The sequence below is a fragment of the Equus caballus genome, chromosome 16 (genome assembly GCF_041296265.1).
Source record: "Equus caballus isolate H_3958 breed thoroughbred chromosome 16, TB-T2T, whole genome shotgun sequence".
In the NCBI taxonomy this organism is placed as follows: domain Eukaryota; kingdom Metazoa; phylum Chordata; class Mammalia; order Perissodactyla; family Equidae; genus Equus; species Equus caballus.
This window is the reverse complement of record NC_091699.1, coordinates 27,612,548-27,628,110: the sequence shown is the minus strand read 5'-3', so window position 1 is coordinate 27,628,110 and position 15,563 is coordinate 27,612,548. Positions and strand designations below refer to the sequence as shown.

The 15,563-nt window shown below is 36.7% G+C and overlaps 1 protein-coding gene across 5 annotated transcripts in view; it reads right to left on the bottom strand.

The window, feature by feature from the left end:
• CNTN3 (contactin 3) overlaps positions 1-15,563 on the bottom strand; it is a 317,098-nt gene that overhangs the window by 2,419 nt on the left and 299,116 nt on the right. For all 5 annotated transcript variants that reach the window (XM_023620075.2, XM_023620078.2, XM_023620077.2 and 2 more), the window contains 2 exons: positions 2,171-2,283; positions 1,375-1,543 (listed from right to left, as the gene is read on the bottom strand). In XM_023620075.2, the coding sequence (XP_023475843.1) occupies positions 1,375-1,543; positions 2,171-2,283 (282 nt within the window). The remainder of the gene's footprint in view (positions 1-1,374; positions 1,544-2,170; positions 2,284-15,563) is intronic.

The window sequence follows — 15,563 nt, the reverse complement described above, 5'->3', positions numbered from 1 at the left end:
AAAAAAAGCAATCAATAAAACTTCCTTTTTCCTAGATATGGCCTTGTCTGCCCCAGTCTATGCAAGCTCAGCAAGACAGCAGATGTCAGATGAAAAGGCTACTCGACTCAGCAGCTCTAAAATGCTAAAATAGTGTCTGTTCCTGCAAAAGCATAGAACCTACTCCTTTTAGTTTCACTTTGGCCATACTGTAATGTTAACTCTATACCTTGTGCTAGTCTAGGAAAAAGAGAGCATGTCTTAGTTATTTTAAAACCCAAATAACAATAATAATAATTAGCTTAAACTAATTCCTGGTTTTGCTCTATTGAAGTGCATACAGTTTTAAAAATGTCTGTAGTTTTACAGATTTTTATGTTGCAGAACTCAGTTCTGAGATAAATATTACCTATTTTCTTAGTATAGTTTAGTTATTTGTTTTAGTCCAAGTATTGCAGTCTTTGTGATTTCATGAAAACATAAAATTCCTGTTTCCACATCTCCCTTTCTCTTTACTTGCTAATGATGTCACTCATTCTGTTTTCCAAGATTAAAGATAAAAGTTTTAATCTTGAATGCCCAATACTATAAACTAGGCCAAGCTCCAAGAAAGGAAACAGGGAACAAAGTTCTTTATGTCACTGAGAATTCGAGAATAGAAAATGAAGACAAGACGGCTTCCACGGTACTTCAACTGAGGCCTGAAAACTCCAGACTCGAGATTTAAAAGAAGAGACAAAATTTCTGCGACCATTGTCAGTGACAAAATACATATACAAGTCTGTTTCCCTTTACTCTAAAAGTGCAATTTCTATAATAAAGTAGGTTTCATTTGGATTTTAAAAGGAAAAGTTAATGTGAACCTCCTTTGAAATCAGAAACTAATTTTTTTTTAAAGATCTGTTTCGGTTTGGCCAAGTGGTTTCTGACTTTAACAATGTTAACTTTTTCTACTCTTCAAAGAATTGATAAGATTCATTTATAATTTCTAGGAGGCAAACAACTGGAATATTAAAACTCTTATAAACAAGTTTGTGGGTTCAACATTGCCCTTGAGAAATGCATGAGGAATTCTGTTTTTATAGGCAATCCAAAGGCAAATTTAGACATATCTCAAAAGAAGGGGAAAAAAAGTCAAATTAATAAAGTTTTACTAAATATTTCTCGACATCTTTTCTGTCTTTCTGCTCTTCTCTTTTTCCTTATTTTGCACCACTTTCCTTATTTTGCACAGAATTCCCCCTGCCCTCATCTCTCATATCCCAAAACCTCAGGATTCAGATGAAAAACACGGTGGAAAAAAAGAAAGGACAGTGGGGCATGGACTGACTCCCTCTTGGGGGCTCATAACACTGACGAGGTAAATAAAAAAAGTGTGGACTTCGACCAACTTACTGGTTATTCTTGGAATCCTGATCTGTTCACTACTGGTGCCATCCCCTCCATCTGTTGTGGCCTTAACTTCAATAATGTAGTCCTCTTTAATGGGCAGCAAAAGTTCAGCGGAAGTTTTATTTGTGTTCAGCACTTGTACATTACTTTGACTGCTAGTCCTATAGAAAACCTAAAATGCATGAACAGAGCCGTTTACTTTTTATATTGCCTGCTTTTGTTTTCTTCATAGAACTTACAGTACTCTGTTACCTTATTTACTCTGTCCTTCTAGGCTCACTAGAATATAAGTTGCATTCACAGCTCTATCCACAGGTCTTAAACTAGGGCTAGGCACATGGTGGAATCATTAGGTTCTCAAAAACAAGGAGGTGGAGAAGAGTGAACTTCACCCACGGAAGAGCTGAGCTGGATGGGTATTTGTAAGGCCAGAGAGATGGGGCAAGGTCCTACAGTATTAATCTTGAATACCAGACCAAGCAATCATAGCCAATACTTTTTGCTTTTAAAGCAGCATACGAGTGAGATCAGAAGTAGCAAGCTAATTAACATAGCAAACAATTTAGAAATATTTTGTCCAAAATTCCCACATAAGCAGAATTATTTCACTTTAATTTATATTAAAGACAGCAGACATTTTAGAAAAATACCATTTTTATAAAAAGCTTCATGTCTGCATGTCAAAATTCGATTAGAGAAACCATATCATCCACATTTAGCCAAATCATTTAAACCTAGCCTCCCTTGGAAAGTATTGCCAGAGGTAGAAAAAGAAAGCATTGCAAGTGATACAACTTACTTTATATCCTGTTACTTCTGATTCATTCTCCATTGCTTTAACTTGTTCCCAATTAAGTAACACTTTCGTGTCTGTAGCATTCCAAACAACATTTCCTGGAGGCTGACTGGGAGCTGGAAATGCAAAATGAGAAATTAAAACAGATCTGAGCATGGAGTGCTATTGTACGTAGAACAGATAAGTGACAGTCATAGGAGGCTGGCAGAAGCAGAGCAGAATCTCTTTGGTAATGCATAGTGCATAAGAAGAATCGGAGAAAATAGCTTAATTTCCTTTGAAAAAGACATTTTAATTAAATTGTAAGATAATTCACTTTATCATATTCATCATATACTTTAGGGCATTTCTCACTTGTTGCCATGCTCTCCTGGAAAACATGTTGAAAGCGGAGACAAGGAAGAGCCTCTCTCCACCACTAGATGGTTGCTAGTCGATGGCTCAGGAAAGGCAGGCAGTGTGACACATCTCAGAGGCTGAGAGAAATTGCCAATTGAGTAGATTAAAGTCGCAGGAAATGAAGTGTGGATGATTTTTAAGCCAGCCTTGTAGGATGAGATGGGCAAAATGGGAGGCAATCAAAAATAAGGATTACTTAGAGTTATTCCCATGAAGTAATAGCTACACACATGAAAAACTGCAGCAGAGTCTGTATTTTAGTCTTCATTTTCCAAGTTTAAATCAATTTTTGAGAAAAATAAGGCTAACCACTAAAACATTAATGAGAATTCCATTAGATAATTAATGAAACTCTCTGAGGTTTAAAAACTTATTTGTTCCTTCTCGTGAACACTAGAGAGTGAACTCATGCTGGGGCAGGGGGTTGAGCAGCATTGGCCAATAGCAACAGACAGGATTCTGAACACTCAGTTTCCGGTCAAATACGAAACAACAAACATAATATTATGCGTTTGGCGACAGCATCAGAATTGCCCAGTGTTGAAATATGTTATACTTGTGGATGTAGCCACAGAATGTGATTTGGTTAACTGAGTTTGTAATGGGAAAATGATATAAAAGACTGGGTATGCTGAGAAATTTCTAAACATCATTGACTCATGCCACGAGGGAAAGATGGCTGGACTTACAGATGGGAAGATACATTTATGTGACTAATGACACTAAACAAGATTGTATTCCCTGCAGATTCTTTTGTTTATTGTCTGTTCTTTAACACTCTCCTATATTGCCTTTAAAATTTTGTGATCTGGAATTAACAATGAGTTTAGGTCAGCTCAGAGCATTCAAGTTGCAATGCTTTTATAACAAAAAACATATAACAAAACTTGCTTAGTGTTGAAATACTAACGACCGTGTTCTGGTAGCTCAATCTAAATGCTATGTATGCACAATTATTAGAACATCTTCCCAAAGTCTATGATTTCCTGTAGCTTGACAGCACTATAAAAGGACAGGTTCGATTTGACGCAGCTCAGATAACATACTTCAGCATGGTTTGTCCTGCCAAAAGATGGGCATTTGGAGACTATAGAAAATTTGAGTAATTTCGGTTGAATCATATATTCCAACACTAGTCTTGCAGAAGAAAAGACTGCAAGTATAACATTAGGGTTTATCTCATAGAAGTCCCAACATAGAGGAGTTGAATGTGTTCAGCCTGAATTGAATACTTTTCAAATGGACAAATAGAAAAAAAAAAGGAAAAGGAAACATGGAAGGTTTTTCCTGGGTCTGATTACTCTTATTTTGAATCACATTGGTGTTTCCTGAACAACATATAGTCATGTCCCATTTTCATCATTTTTGCTCTTTAAGAAAAACTGCATCAGTTTTTAAAAAGCATAAACATCTCTATTTTAGCCTTGCCTCAAACACTAATATTCACACAATCATGAGCTTAATATGCTAGGTACATTCTTAGGGTACTCTGTATAATAAAGGAAGCATTATTAAATTTTTAAAAATATTTGTGAACCACCCTAACGTCATCTCTCTTACCGCCACCAGTAAGAATAGCATCATCTGAGAAATTCTAGACCAGATAAACTTTCCTCCCATGTTCAAAATCCTATTATTGTTAGTAATAATGCTACTTAAACATCTATCATATGTTAGGCATGGTAGAATAGGCTTTCATATAATATAATTTACTTAATCTTCATTATGTTGCATTACAATAATGTTCATTTCAATATAGGGGTAATCTGGACTGAGAAAGTTGAAAAAAAAAGATTGTACACTCATGTTCATAGCAGCATTATTCACACCAGTCAAAAGGTGGAAGCACTCAAATTGTCCATCAACAGATGAATGGATAATCAAAATGTGTTATATACATAAAACGGATTATAAGTCAGTCTTAAATACAAAGGAAATTCTGACACACAGTACAACATGGATGAAGCTTGAGGACATAATGCAAAGAGAAATAAGCTAGTCACAAAAAGACAAGTTCTATAAGGTTCTACTTAGATGAGGTAGCTAGAGTATTCAAATTCATAAAGAGAATACAGAATGGTAGTTGCCAGAGGCTGGAGGAGAGGAAAATGGGGAGGTATTGTTTAATGGGTAAGAATTTCAGTTGTGTAAGATGAAGAGAGTTCTGGAGATCACGTGCACAATAACCAATCTTAACACTATTAAACTGTACGTTTAAGAACGCGTAAGATGGAAATTTTGTGTTATACATATTTTTACCACAATTAAAAATTAAAAGCAAAGAACTTGCTAAGAGGCACAACTGCTAAGAGGTATTATGTGGATTCAAACCAGCGCTGGTTAATTCCAAAGTCTATGCTTCCCATATTACATTTTACTAACTACCTGTGACCTTATTTAACTCCTGAAAGATTGACAATAGATTTGTAAATGATATAAAATGAATACTAAACATGTATGTCTCAAAAATATACTCAACTTTCACTTTCTTAGAAATGCTTTTCTGATTTCTCAGACTAAAGTAGGGCCTCCTTTCATATACTAGTTCCTCTTTCTTTATAATCTCATCAAAGGTACATTTTATATTTAATTGTGCTGTTATTTTTATTAATATCCAGATTTCCTGCTAACCCATATGTTCCTTGTGAGCAGAGACAACATCCAGTATGGTCTCTGACACAGATAAGCCCATATACTAGTTTTTATTCACCAGCCCAATGCCTTGCCAAAGGTAGACATCAAATTAGATTTTGTACCTAACTGATAGCTGTCTTAATGCAAGAAGCACAAACTCAAGGATTAAGGAAACACTTTTGTAGTGTTACCAAAAACAAGTTTGATTTACCCTCTAAGTGGCCTTAAGGAATGATTCATGCAATGACAGAGGAAGATTCTGAATAGGATAGAGATTGAGAACAAGTATTAGTGAAACGATTCACCATCATGGCAGTAGAGCAACACGTGGCTGGTCACATTTCTCAAACGTGGCATATCAGAATTCAGAATGAACTTTCTAGCTCCACGGTTGAAAGTTTTCCAAGACACATCCCAATAAATGCTGTAAATTTCAAAAAGACAAAACTGGGACATGTGACGCTGACCATCAGCCTTGAGAGCTGAGAGGGAATATGGCTGACCACATTGAGGTCAAGATGATAAGGGAAAAATAAGAAAAACAGCAAAACAATTGGCATATTAAATACTTAAATGCATTATTCAATAAATATCTGTGTGTTAAGGGTTACAGGAAAAATGAATAAGGAGGTGACAGCATCTAGAGTGGACTGTGAAAGATGAATATGAGTTTCACACATGTAGAGGCATGCAAAGGGGGTGGTATCCCAGGCAGAGGGGTAAAAACATGCCAAGGCACAAAGGTAGCAAATAGCATGGTGCAATGGGGAGCTCAGAAGTTCTGAGGGGTTACAAGGTAGGAGTGAGGGGAAGGGATCAGAGCAGATGCAGTTGGAGAGGCAGGCAGGAGCCAGATGCTAAAGGGTCTTGAAAAGGAATTTTTCTGCAGGCTCGGGAAGGCATTGAAGAAGTAAAAGGAGGAAAGTGATGGGATCAGATCAGTGATGCCATCAGGTCCATGTTTTCATAGACCTTTGTGGGAGCAGAGGGAGAAGGAGGAGAATCTTGGTGGGTGATCTGTAGGTAGTGTACTGTAGCACTTTGTGCTAAAGATTATAAAGAACCATATGAAGGTGATGGCAGTGGAGTTGGAGGGATGGAACAAATTAGAAATTTGTGTAAGGATCAACAGGTCATGATGATTGAGATCATATGGGTTGTGATAATAAGCAGCAAGGCTAATTCTGGCTTGACAGACTTGGCAAATGACATAGATGTTGGGGAACAATGCCTCTATCTGGAATTCCCTTCAGTCACTACATATTTAATAAGAATTTCTTACGTGTTAGGGATCCTCCTGAGTACAGTGAACACAAAGATAAACGTGTTCTCTGACTTCTAACCATAGGCCATATTAGTAGTTCCCAAAGATCAATCCTTGTACCACTAGAGATGACTTTAGGTGGATGACATTTTTAATTGTAAATATGTACATATTTTCATGTTAGGAAAATAACCATCACATCCAATTCTTGACTCATAGATAGACTTCTTTTGGATGAGGCCAATATTGATACATCTGTGGTAATCTACTTTACACAAAACACACAAATCATTAAAACTAGGGTCTGAATAATGACATAGACCAAAGGCCATCATGCAAACATGAATAACTTGGATGTTTTCAGTTGCACACAGATGTCTGGTAAGCACCCCAAAATACACAGTCATAAATCAAACTAACTCTGACCTAAGGAGATATGTACTACATATTACTCATCTTAAACTACGTGATCAAGAACAGAATATCACTCTATTAATAACAATCATAAACACTCTGAGTAGCTCATTGCAAGACCTATTTTCAGGTATGCATTTCTGGCAAATCAATTAGGTTTGTTTACCTTTGCTTTTCACCGTATTTTTTAACTTTTACACTTTTCCTGTTTAAATAATTGCTTTGATTTCATTTTCATGGAAAAAAATTATGGCTACTATCTTGTTATGGAGAGTATTAGTGATTCTCTATAGCAATGATATAAAGTTGCCTTTAAAAGAAATATATTTATTAAAGTAAGTCTATTAGGAAAATAATAATACAGGTGTCGGAATATGTGGCTAAAATCATGCAAAGATCAGTGAAGGACTGGTGACTGCACAACACTGGGCAAGCTACGAATAAAGTCAAGTCTGCTTATTGTATGCTGCAATCTTCTTTTCAGTGAATCTTCATCCCCACGTTTGGTTTCCATCCTCCCTGACATTTAGTTACCTGTATTAAGCCAGAAATGTCTTTCTTTTCCACCGTACTAGGGTCAAACCTCAAGTTTTAACCCCCTCCCTCCACAATCTCTAGAAAAGGCTACCTCCCTGTGTGTGCCAACAGAGAGTAATCTTGCAACACCACAGGTAAGATCTACCTCATATACTTAAGAAAAGGCCTGGAAGCGATGTGGCCATCTACGAGTCGCATGTCCTGAATTCACTCTCTTAACCTAACAGAAACCATAATATCTCAACTGTAAAAGAAGGAGAACAGCTGGCAGAGCTGTTGTTAGATTAAAAAACACAGGACAGTGAAACTCTTATTACCGTCAAGCTTCAAATCAGAGGTTGCAACCTGAAAGCATCAGCCAAATTCAGCTTGCATACGTTTTTTGTCTAAACCCAAACACTGTATTTTAATTTTGCTTCGTTGCCAACATTTAAAACTTGGGAGCTTTCATTTAAGTTCTTGATTTCTGGTCTTTTGTACAAACCAGAAGATCAGAAACATTGTTGCTAAACAGACAGACAGAGAGAGCTAAGAAGGGTTTGCTGCACCCATCCCCCCCCCCGCCCCGTCCCTGCTTATGTAAACCTGCTTGGTCACTGAAGGCATTTGACTTTTATCATTCCTCTTTTTGTTGAGGAAGACTGGCCCTGGGCTAACATCCATGCCCATCTTCCTGTCCTTTACATGTGGGACGCCTTCCACAGCGTAGTTGTCAAGCGGTGCCATGTCCGCACCCGGGATCTGAATCAGCCAACCCAGGGCCGAAGTGGAACATGCGAACTTCACCGCTGCGCCACCGGGCCGGCCCCTATCATTCCTCTTTTTAAATAAAGAGTAGTTTGGGGTAGTTTTTGTATATTTTGAGGATATTTTATTGACATATTTAGATAAGTAATCCATCTTGATGGAGTAAATTATCTTGTCATTTCTCTAAAGGCTTGAGGTTGTATATACTGAAGGAAGGAATATGAAGAAGGAAGGGTGCAGGCAGCGAAGGCAGATGAAAGGGCAATTTACGGATCTTTAGGGATTTCTCAGGTACCTGTGATTTATACTTAGATCCTCTAGAAACATTCTGTCTATATGGCAAAAGCTTTTATTATTATTCTTTAAGCACCTGTTATGATATCCTTTGTGTATATGATTATCAGACTCTTCAATATCAGCTTTAGAAATTTTACTGTGTTTGCAGGCACTTGCTCGCAAACAGGTGATTACTATAAGGTTGTTGACTGGATGAAGCTGGGAATATAAGATATTTCTGCCAAGAGGAAAATGGCTAAATAAATCGTGGTACATTATGACAATGGAATATTATACATACACTAACATATTTATGAAAAATTATTAATGACGTGGGGAAATAGTTTTGATATTAGGTAACTAAATATATGGCATAACCTCCATAGTCTAAGAGATCATTCCACAGAACATGAGTCTGGAAAGAAAGACCAACAATATTAATGATGGTATCTCTGAGTGACAGGATTAAGGGTGATTTTCTTTTCTTCTCTATATTTTCTTGTTTCCAAAATTTTAACAATGAATATGTTTTCCTTTATATAATAAAAGTAGAGGCTGTTAAAGAAATTACTGTCTAGAATTTTCAATGGTGCTATCTCCACAGTGGGAATAGTGAAGCTGGCATTTACTTTCAAAATATGGAATTTTAAGAACATATGCTTGCTGTGACTAATTATGTGAAACTCAGTAGATTCCTTAACATTTTCTTGACTACCTGACGGTAACGAGATGACTTGCACAATAAGCGGCTCTTGTCCCCAGAAACTTTAATGTATGCTTGCACATGGCCTTCACCTGAGTTGAACATCAGCAGTTGCCATTAAACTGCTTAAAAATGTGACATTGTGCAGAAATCAAGTCACCAAAGGCCACTTTCTCCCAAATAATGAGATATATTTGTCTTGGAATCATTGAAATCATTATAACTACACTAATGTCTTATCATAGTATACTGACTCAATTTTTAAAAACAGGACAAAAACATCTGGTTCTTAACTCACTTAAACTTAGAAAAGACTTTCCTTGGGTCTGATCTATAATGTCAGGAAAGAAGGTCTTTTTTTCTTTTAAATGACTGGGAATTTCCTTAACCAAAATCTCTCTTTCTTTGGATAATAAAAATATTAGAATTTGCAAATTATAAGCAGAACATTTACAATTTTCTAGAGAATTCATAGGCAAGTGGGACAGATTTTCAAAAAAGTGCCGAAGCTTCTACAAAGTGAAGTTCATAAGATTTATACATTTCGCCAGAGGAATTACTTGATTCTATATTAGCTGAAACTTCCTGATTGATTTCTGGCCAAGTTCAATATTGTATTGTTATCTGGCTTCAGAGCTTACAAATCAGGAATCCCTTTGTTGAAGCCCATAGAACAGGAAAAAAACTCCTGAATGTGAGGAATGCACATTAATAAGCAGTGTATTCCACTGCTGTATGTGGGATTTGTGGTATATCACACACAAACATGAGTAGATCACATACATGTGTGGGATATGATACAGATAAGAGTCAACAAACAACATTCAGTCACCTAGAGAGAAATGCCCTTTTAGTCTTTCCATTAGTTTGAAGAGAGAGCTGGATTTGATGGCTAGGAGGTCTTTATACCCCTTAAGGCTAAAATCACAACCAAAGAGGGAGCAGGTTCAGATGTCTGAACAGGCAAGAGTATGTTGTTAGTATTTAAAATAGAGGGTGGCTTATTTTTTCATTATATTTATTATTATTGCCATTGCTACTGTTTAACTTATTACTTGGTTAACATGTATTTATGGCAATGGTACCCATTTTCCATACTCAGATAGAAGGTTCGTTTCTATTTTCTTTAAGTTTATTTAAGTAAAAATAGTAAGTTAATTTTTAAGAAAACATATTAGGTACATATCAGTAGAGGAGGCCCAGAGAAACGGCAAAAAATTAAGATGGCAAATCACATCTAGAATTTTTGAAACCTTGCACTGATATGTATTCTGAGTCATACTTAGAGCGGATGATTATATAATTAAATTTTACACATGAAAACTCTAGAACTTCCAAATTACGTGTCTGAGGCAGGAATATTCATTTCATCAAAAACCTCTAAAATGTTCTGACTCATATTCTTTGTCTTATTCACATTTCCTTTTCATTTTCTGAGGACACACTTAAGCGGTTTCCTTAAAATCAGGCAATTGATTTCAGCTTAACTTACATGGATAAGCATCCCATTTGGAAAAGCAAAAACTCAAGTGCAAAACTGATTGTACTGTTTAATATTATTATTTTCTCAAGTGGACACGCATGTGTAATCATCAGGGAAGGCATGAGAAATAGGATCCCCTTGTTCCAGGGGAGGGTCCAGGCATGTGATTCAGGTCAGGCCAATCAAGGTTTTCCACCAACGGCCACAAAAATTGGTTCCGGATGAGCCAAGAAGCATGCTACTTAGCACTGAGTGGAATAATCAAGAAGGAGCTGCCCACTTTCCCCAGCATGTTTAATCGACAGAAATAGGACTTGAGGTGCAAATGGCAATATTTCTACCCTGAAGAGGGCACCTGGTGAGACCGATGCCACCATGGAACAGAGTTAAGAGATGGAGAGAGTCTTGTTTGTTCAACAAATACTTATAGGGCACCAAGCATGATTACTTAGACACTGGAGCTAGAGCTCTAGGGATAGAGTAATGATCATGACAGGAAAAATCTCTGCCCTAAAGGAGTTTGCACTCTAGTAAAGGTAGGCTGGAAAGACAACAATCCAATAAATAAGTACACGTTACAGCACGTGTGGTGACTCTAAGAGCAAAGCAGGGAAGGAGATAGTGGCAGGAGATGAGGGACCGCACTTTTAAAATGGTGGTCAGGTGGCCCTCAGATTACATTTGAGCAAAGATCTAAGGGATGGGGGAGCATGCCAGGTGGATATCTGGAGGAAGAGCTTTCCGGGCAGAGGAAACGACAAATGTAGAGGCCCTGAAGTGAAAGTGGAATGAGTGAGGCAGAAAATAGTAGGAAATGAGTTGGAGCAGGATTTGGAGGATGGATTGTACAAGGCCTTGTTGGGCATTTTAAGGATTTGGCATTTATCTGGAGTGGGATGGGAACTGACTGGAAAGTCCTGAGCAGGGAAGTGACATCATCAGCATCACTCTGGTCTAAGGGAGGAGAGGGTAAAAATGGGCCAACCAGTAAGGAGCCATTGCCTTGATCCATGTGAGAGATGCACCAGCTTGTACCAGGGTGACTGCAGTGAATACAATGAGAAGCGGTAGATTTGTACAGAAGTCAGATTCTGGATCCGTTGTCAGGTATGAGAGAAAGAGAGCAGTTGAGGGCGACTCCATGATTTTGGGTCTGAGCAACTGAAATAATGGGATTGAATTTACTAAGATGGGAAATAACATAGAAGGGACAGGTTTTAAATGGGGTGGATGGGGCAATCAAGAACTTAGTTTTAGAAATATTCAGTTTGAGACATTATTAGATGATTCTTGAGCATGTCGTTTGAGTGCTAAATCCATCCATACTGAAAGCCAGAATTACCACTTGACTTTCCAGTTTTCTAAAGCAGAATATTTTCCCTACAAGATCCCTTGCAAGATCTCTTTCTTGCAATCTCCAGATATAAAACTCTCAATACGTTTTCTTTTAGAAGCTAACAAATTTCATCATTCATATGTCATATGCAATTTTTCATCAGTGCCTTTAGATAGAAGATGTTCTTAAGAGTTAGCTCTCTTTGGGTTGCAAGTAACAGAAATCCATCTTAAATTACTTAAAGAGGCTAATTAGTGTTTAATTTAGAAATGCTTTCCAAAAACACAAGTATTTAGATATCAAAAATTAAGTGTTTAATGGAAGCTACAGTGCCTAGCTTGAGAATCCTTGTATTATTTTACGTTAATCAAAAATATCACCCAAGATTTGTATCGATATAAAGCCTTGCATACAGAATTCCATGATTTTGAGTACATGAAACTTTTACATTTTAAGCAAGATGGTAAAGGACTATGGCAAGTGCTGTGAATTCACAATGCTCAGTCAAGAGGAAATACATTTGATTAATAATAGCACTTCAGGCTGGCCTGCTTCTTTAGATTTCATTCATCCATTTAGCCTTCCACTCAACATTTAATAAGTGGCTTCTGGTGCCGTGCTGGGCACTGGGCTGGGTGAAGAAGACACAGAAGGACTCTTTCTTCCACAAAGTTTACCCTCTAGAGGGGAAGACAGATAGCAAGCAAGTAATCCAAGACGCCATTTTACTTCTTCAAGCCCAAGGCATGACGACAATTCTCTTCATAATGATAATCACAAAAGCTTTACCGAAATTCTTAAATAGGATCTGAAGCTAAACCCACGTCAAAGGTTAGGATGAGTAGTAAGAGCTGCCAGTAACAATATTAGAAATAGCTTCAAAAGATTTTGTTTTACTTGTATTTTGGTACATTTGAAAAATTAACATAAAATTTAAAAATGAATGCATTTTTTTATATTCAATCTTAGGATGATTAGGGATTTTAGTTAACTGTATGAATTTCTCACCCAATGTAGGAAACATTTCCCCAATAACACCTACAGATCAACACACAGACTCCAGGTGAACTGCAGCAATAGGAGTGTATCACTCTCAGAGGGGTTTTATGCAGTTGTTGGAATTCCCAGCAGACCACAGCCTCATGAGCACAGGAGTCCTGTCTGTCATTGATCACCTTACCCAGTTCCTAAGCATGGAGTAAAATCCCAATAAATACTGCTGTTAAGTAAGACATGACTGGCTAATTATATGGTGGAAAGAGAGGAGAGCACAGTGGTTAAGACTATGTCTGGATTTGCACACCTATCCTGCTGCTTGCCCTGTAACCGTAGGAAAGTTACTTGACCTCTATGTTCCTCAACATCCTCCTCTCTAAAGAGAGACTACTAATAGCTTCCACGTCATAGTGTCGGTGTGAGAATTAAGAATCAACACGTGGGGGCCAGCCCCATGACCGAGTGGTTAAGTTTGTGCGCTCGGCTTCAGTCGCCTGTGGTTTCACTAGTTTGGAACCTGGGTGTGGACATGGCACCGCTCATCAAGCCATGCTGAGGTGGCGTCCCAGAGGCACTCACAACTAGAATGTACAACTATGTATTGAGGGGCTTTGGGGAGAAGAAGAAATAAAAGAAGATTGGCAACAGTTGTTAGCTCAGGTGCCAATCCAAAAACAAAAAGAATCAACATGTGAAATGTACTTAGAACAGTGACTGAAAATTGCTCAGTGTTAGTCATTAAAATCATAATCATCATCATTATTGTTGCAAATTTCTACTTTAGATTGGGTATTTATATGCTATCTTTAAATTACAAAGGGATTTTGCTACTTTTTAAATTGTATTTCACTTATTGTACATTATAATGGTATTCCTATTGATTCATAATCAGTTTCTTCCTTCTGCCTTACCAGTTCACTAACTTCTTCACTGATTCCATGATGATGTCACCCTGTCTTTTACAATCATAATTTCCTAGTGAGTAATCACATCAATTATTAAGCCAGAGGAAACAGCCAGATAAACTTATTTGCATATATTTTTGCAATCAGAATTTTTGATGGATACTGTGCTTTGAATATATAAATAATGATGTATATTTAAATCCTACTAATTCAGAATTGTTATTGGGAATACCAAACATATTTAGTGAGAAGTTCTAAATACAGAATATTTTCAGTTAAGTATTTCCAAACTGACATGCTCCTTGGTCTAACTTCAACTACACGTGTGTTATGAATAACACGTTGGGTCAGGTTTCTCTTAATAATTAGTAAAGGATAATATTTAATTATCATATTAGTTGGTCGCTTGTATGCTACTAAAGGGATTAAAATGGTTTGTTGCTAAAGTTTTGCTCTGCAATCTCATTATACTAGTAAGTTGGTAGCCAAACACCTTTTTCTATAGATAATGCTAAGATAAATATGTGAACTTCCTGGATCAAACTAATACTGCCTAATTAAAATCCAAAGTAGGAGAACTATGTTTTATATATAGGTTAACTGATGCACAACGTTAGCCAATGATATTCAATTTTATTTTACTGGTGTTAGCAATTTTAGTCAACAAATGTATCTTCTCATAAAAATTTGGGAATTACATATGGAAATAGAAATGCACTAATGAAATTTGCAATCCAGCAAAATAACTCATTCCCATATAAATCCAGTTAAACATTTTTACTGAAGTAATACATTTTGAAAATAAATTAAGAAGAAAAATAGTTTTCTGCAAATAAGCGTAATGTGTCATTGTGTTCAAGTTTCTAAATCCCTTCATGCTCCATTTTCCTCATCTTTAAAATGGAAATAGTCATGGTACCTACCTCATGTGGTAGTTATGAGGTTTAAATGTGGGACATTAAAATTTGCATAGAACATTCCAATCGCTATTAGCTGTGATGAGGACAATGACAATGGCAATTCAAATGGTTGCCTTGTGAGAAAGTAGCAATACAATGACTAAACATATACTTGTGCTATCAGTTTAACTGAAATACATGTGGGAGACTACAAAATTGCAAACCACTGATTTTCTTGTAAGCTAATTTAAAGCCAAGTTAGTGTATACCTTACAACTGGTGCTTATAAATTTACCTGTGAATACGTAACTAACAAAGACTCAGCTTTGAAGGCAACGCTGACGTCTCTGGTCAGATTTTTTAAAGACTCAATATATATTCACATGGACCAATATTCTCTAATGGTAACCTTTTATTGTACATTGCCATTTTTTGAATAACGTAGGAAAGAAAAGAAGAAAAAAAATCGCTCCCAATTCTTTGACGTGAACTTTAACTTATTCATGCTTATCGGAAATCCTCAAGCTTTGGGAAGCTAAAAATACATGAAAATAAACCAATTAAGTTGATTAAATTTTAAAAGCAAAGTGGATAGACTTGACTAAACCCATCACACTAAGAGTTTTCAAAAGGTGCACATTCATTTTCACGTGGGGTATCATGAAGACAATATGTGTGGCTATGAATTTACAAGGGTTTGGAGTTGGCTTTATGTCTTTCAGTGGGCTTACTGACTTGGGTTGTCCATTTCAAATGATAAAGAAGGCTACCATTTTAAACATAAATTATTTCCTTACTATTCA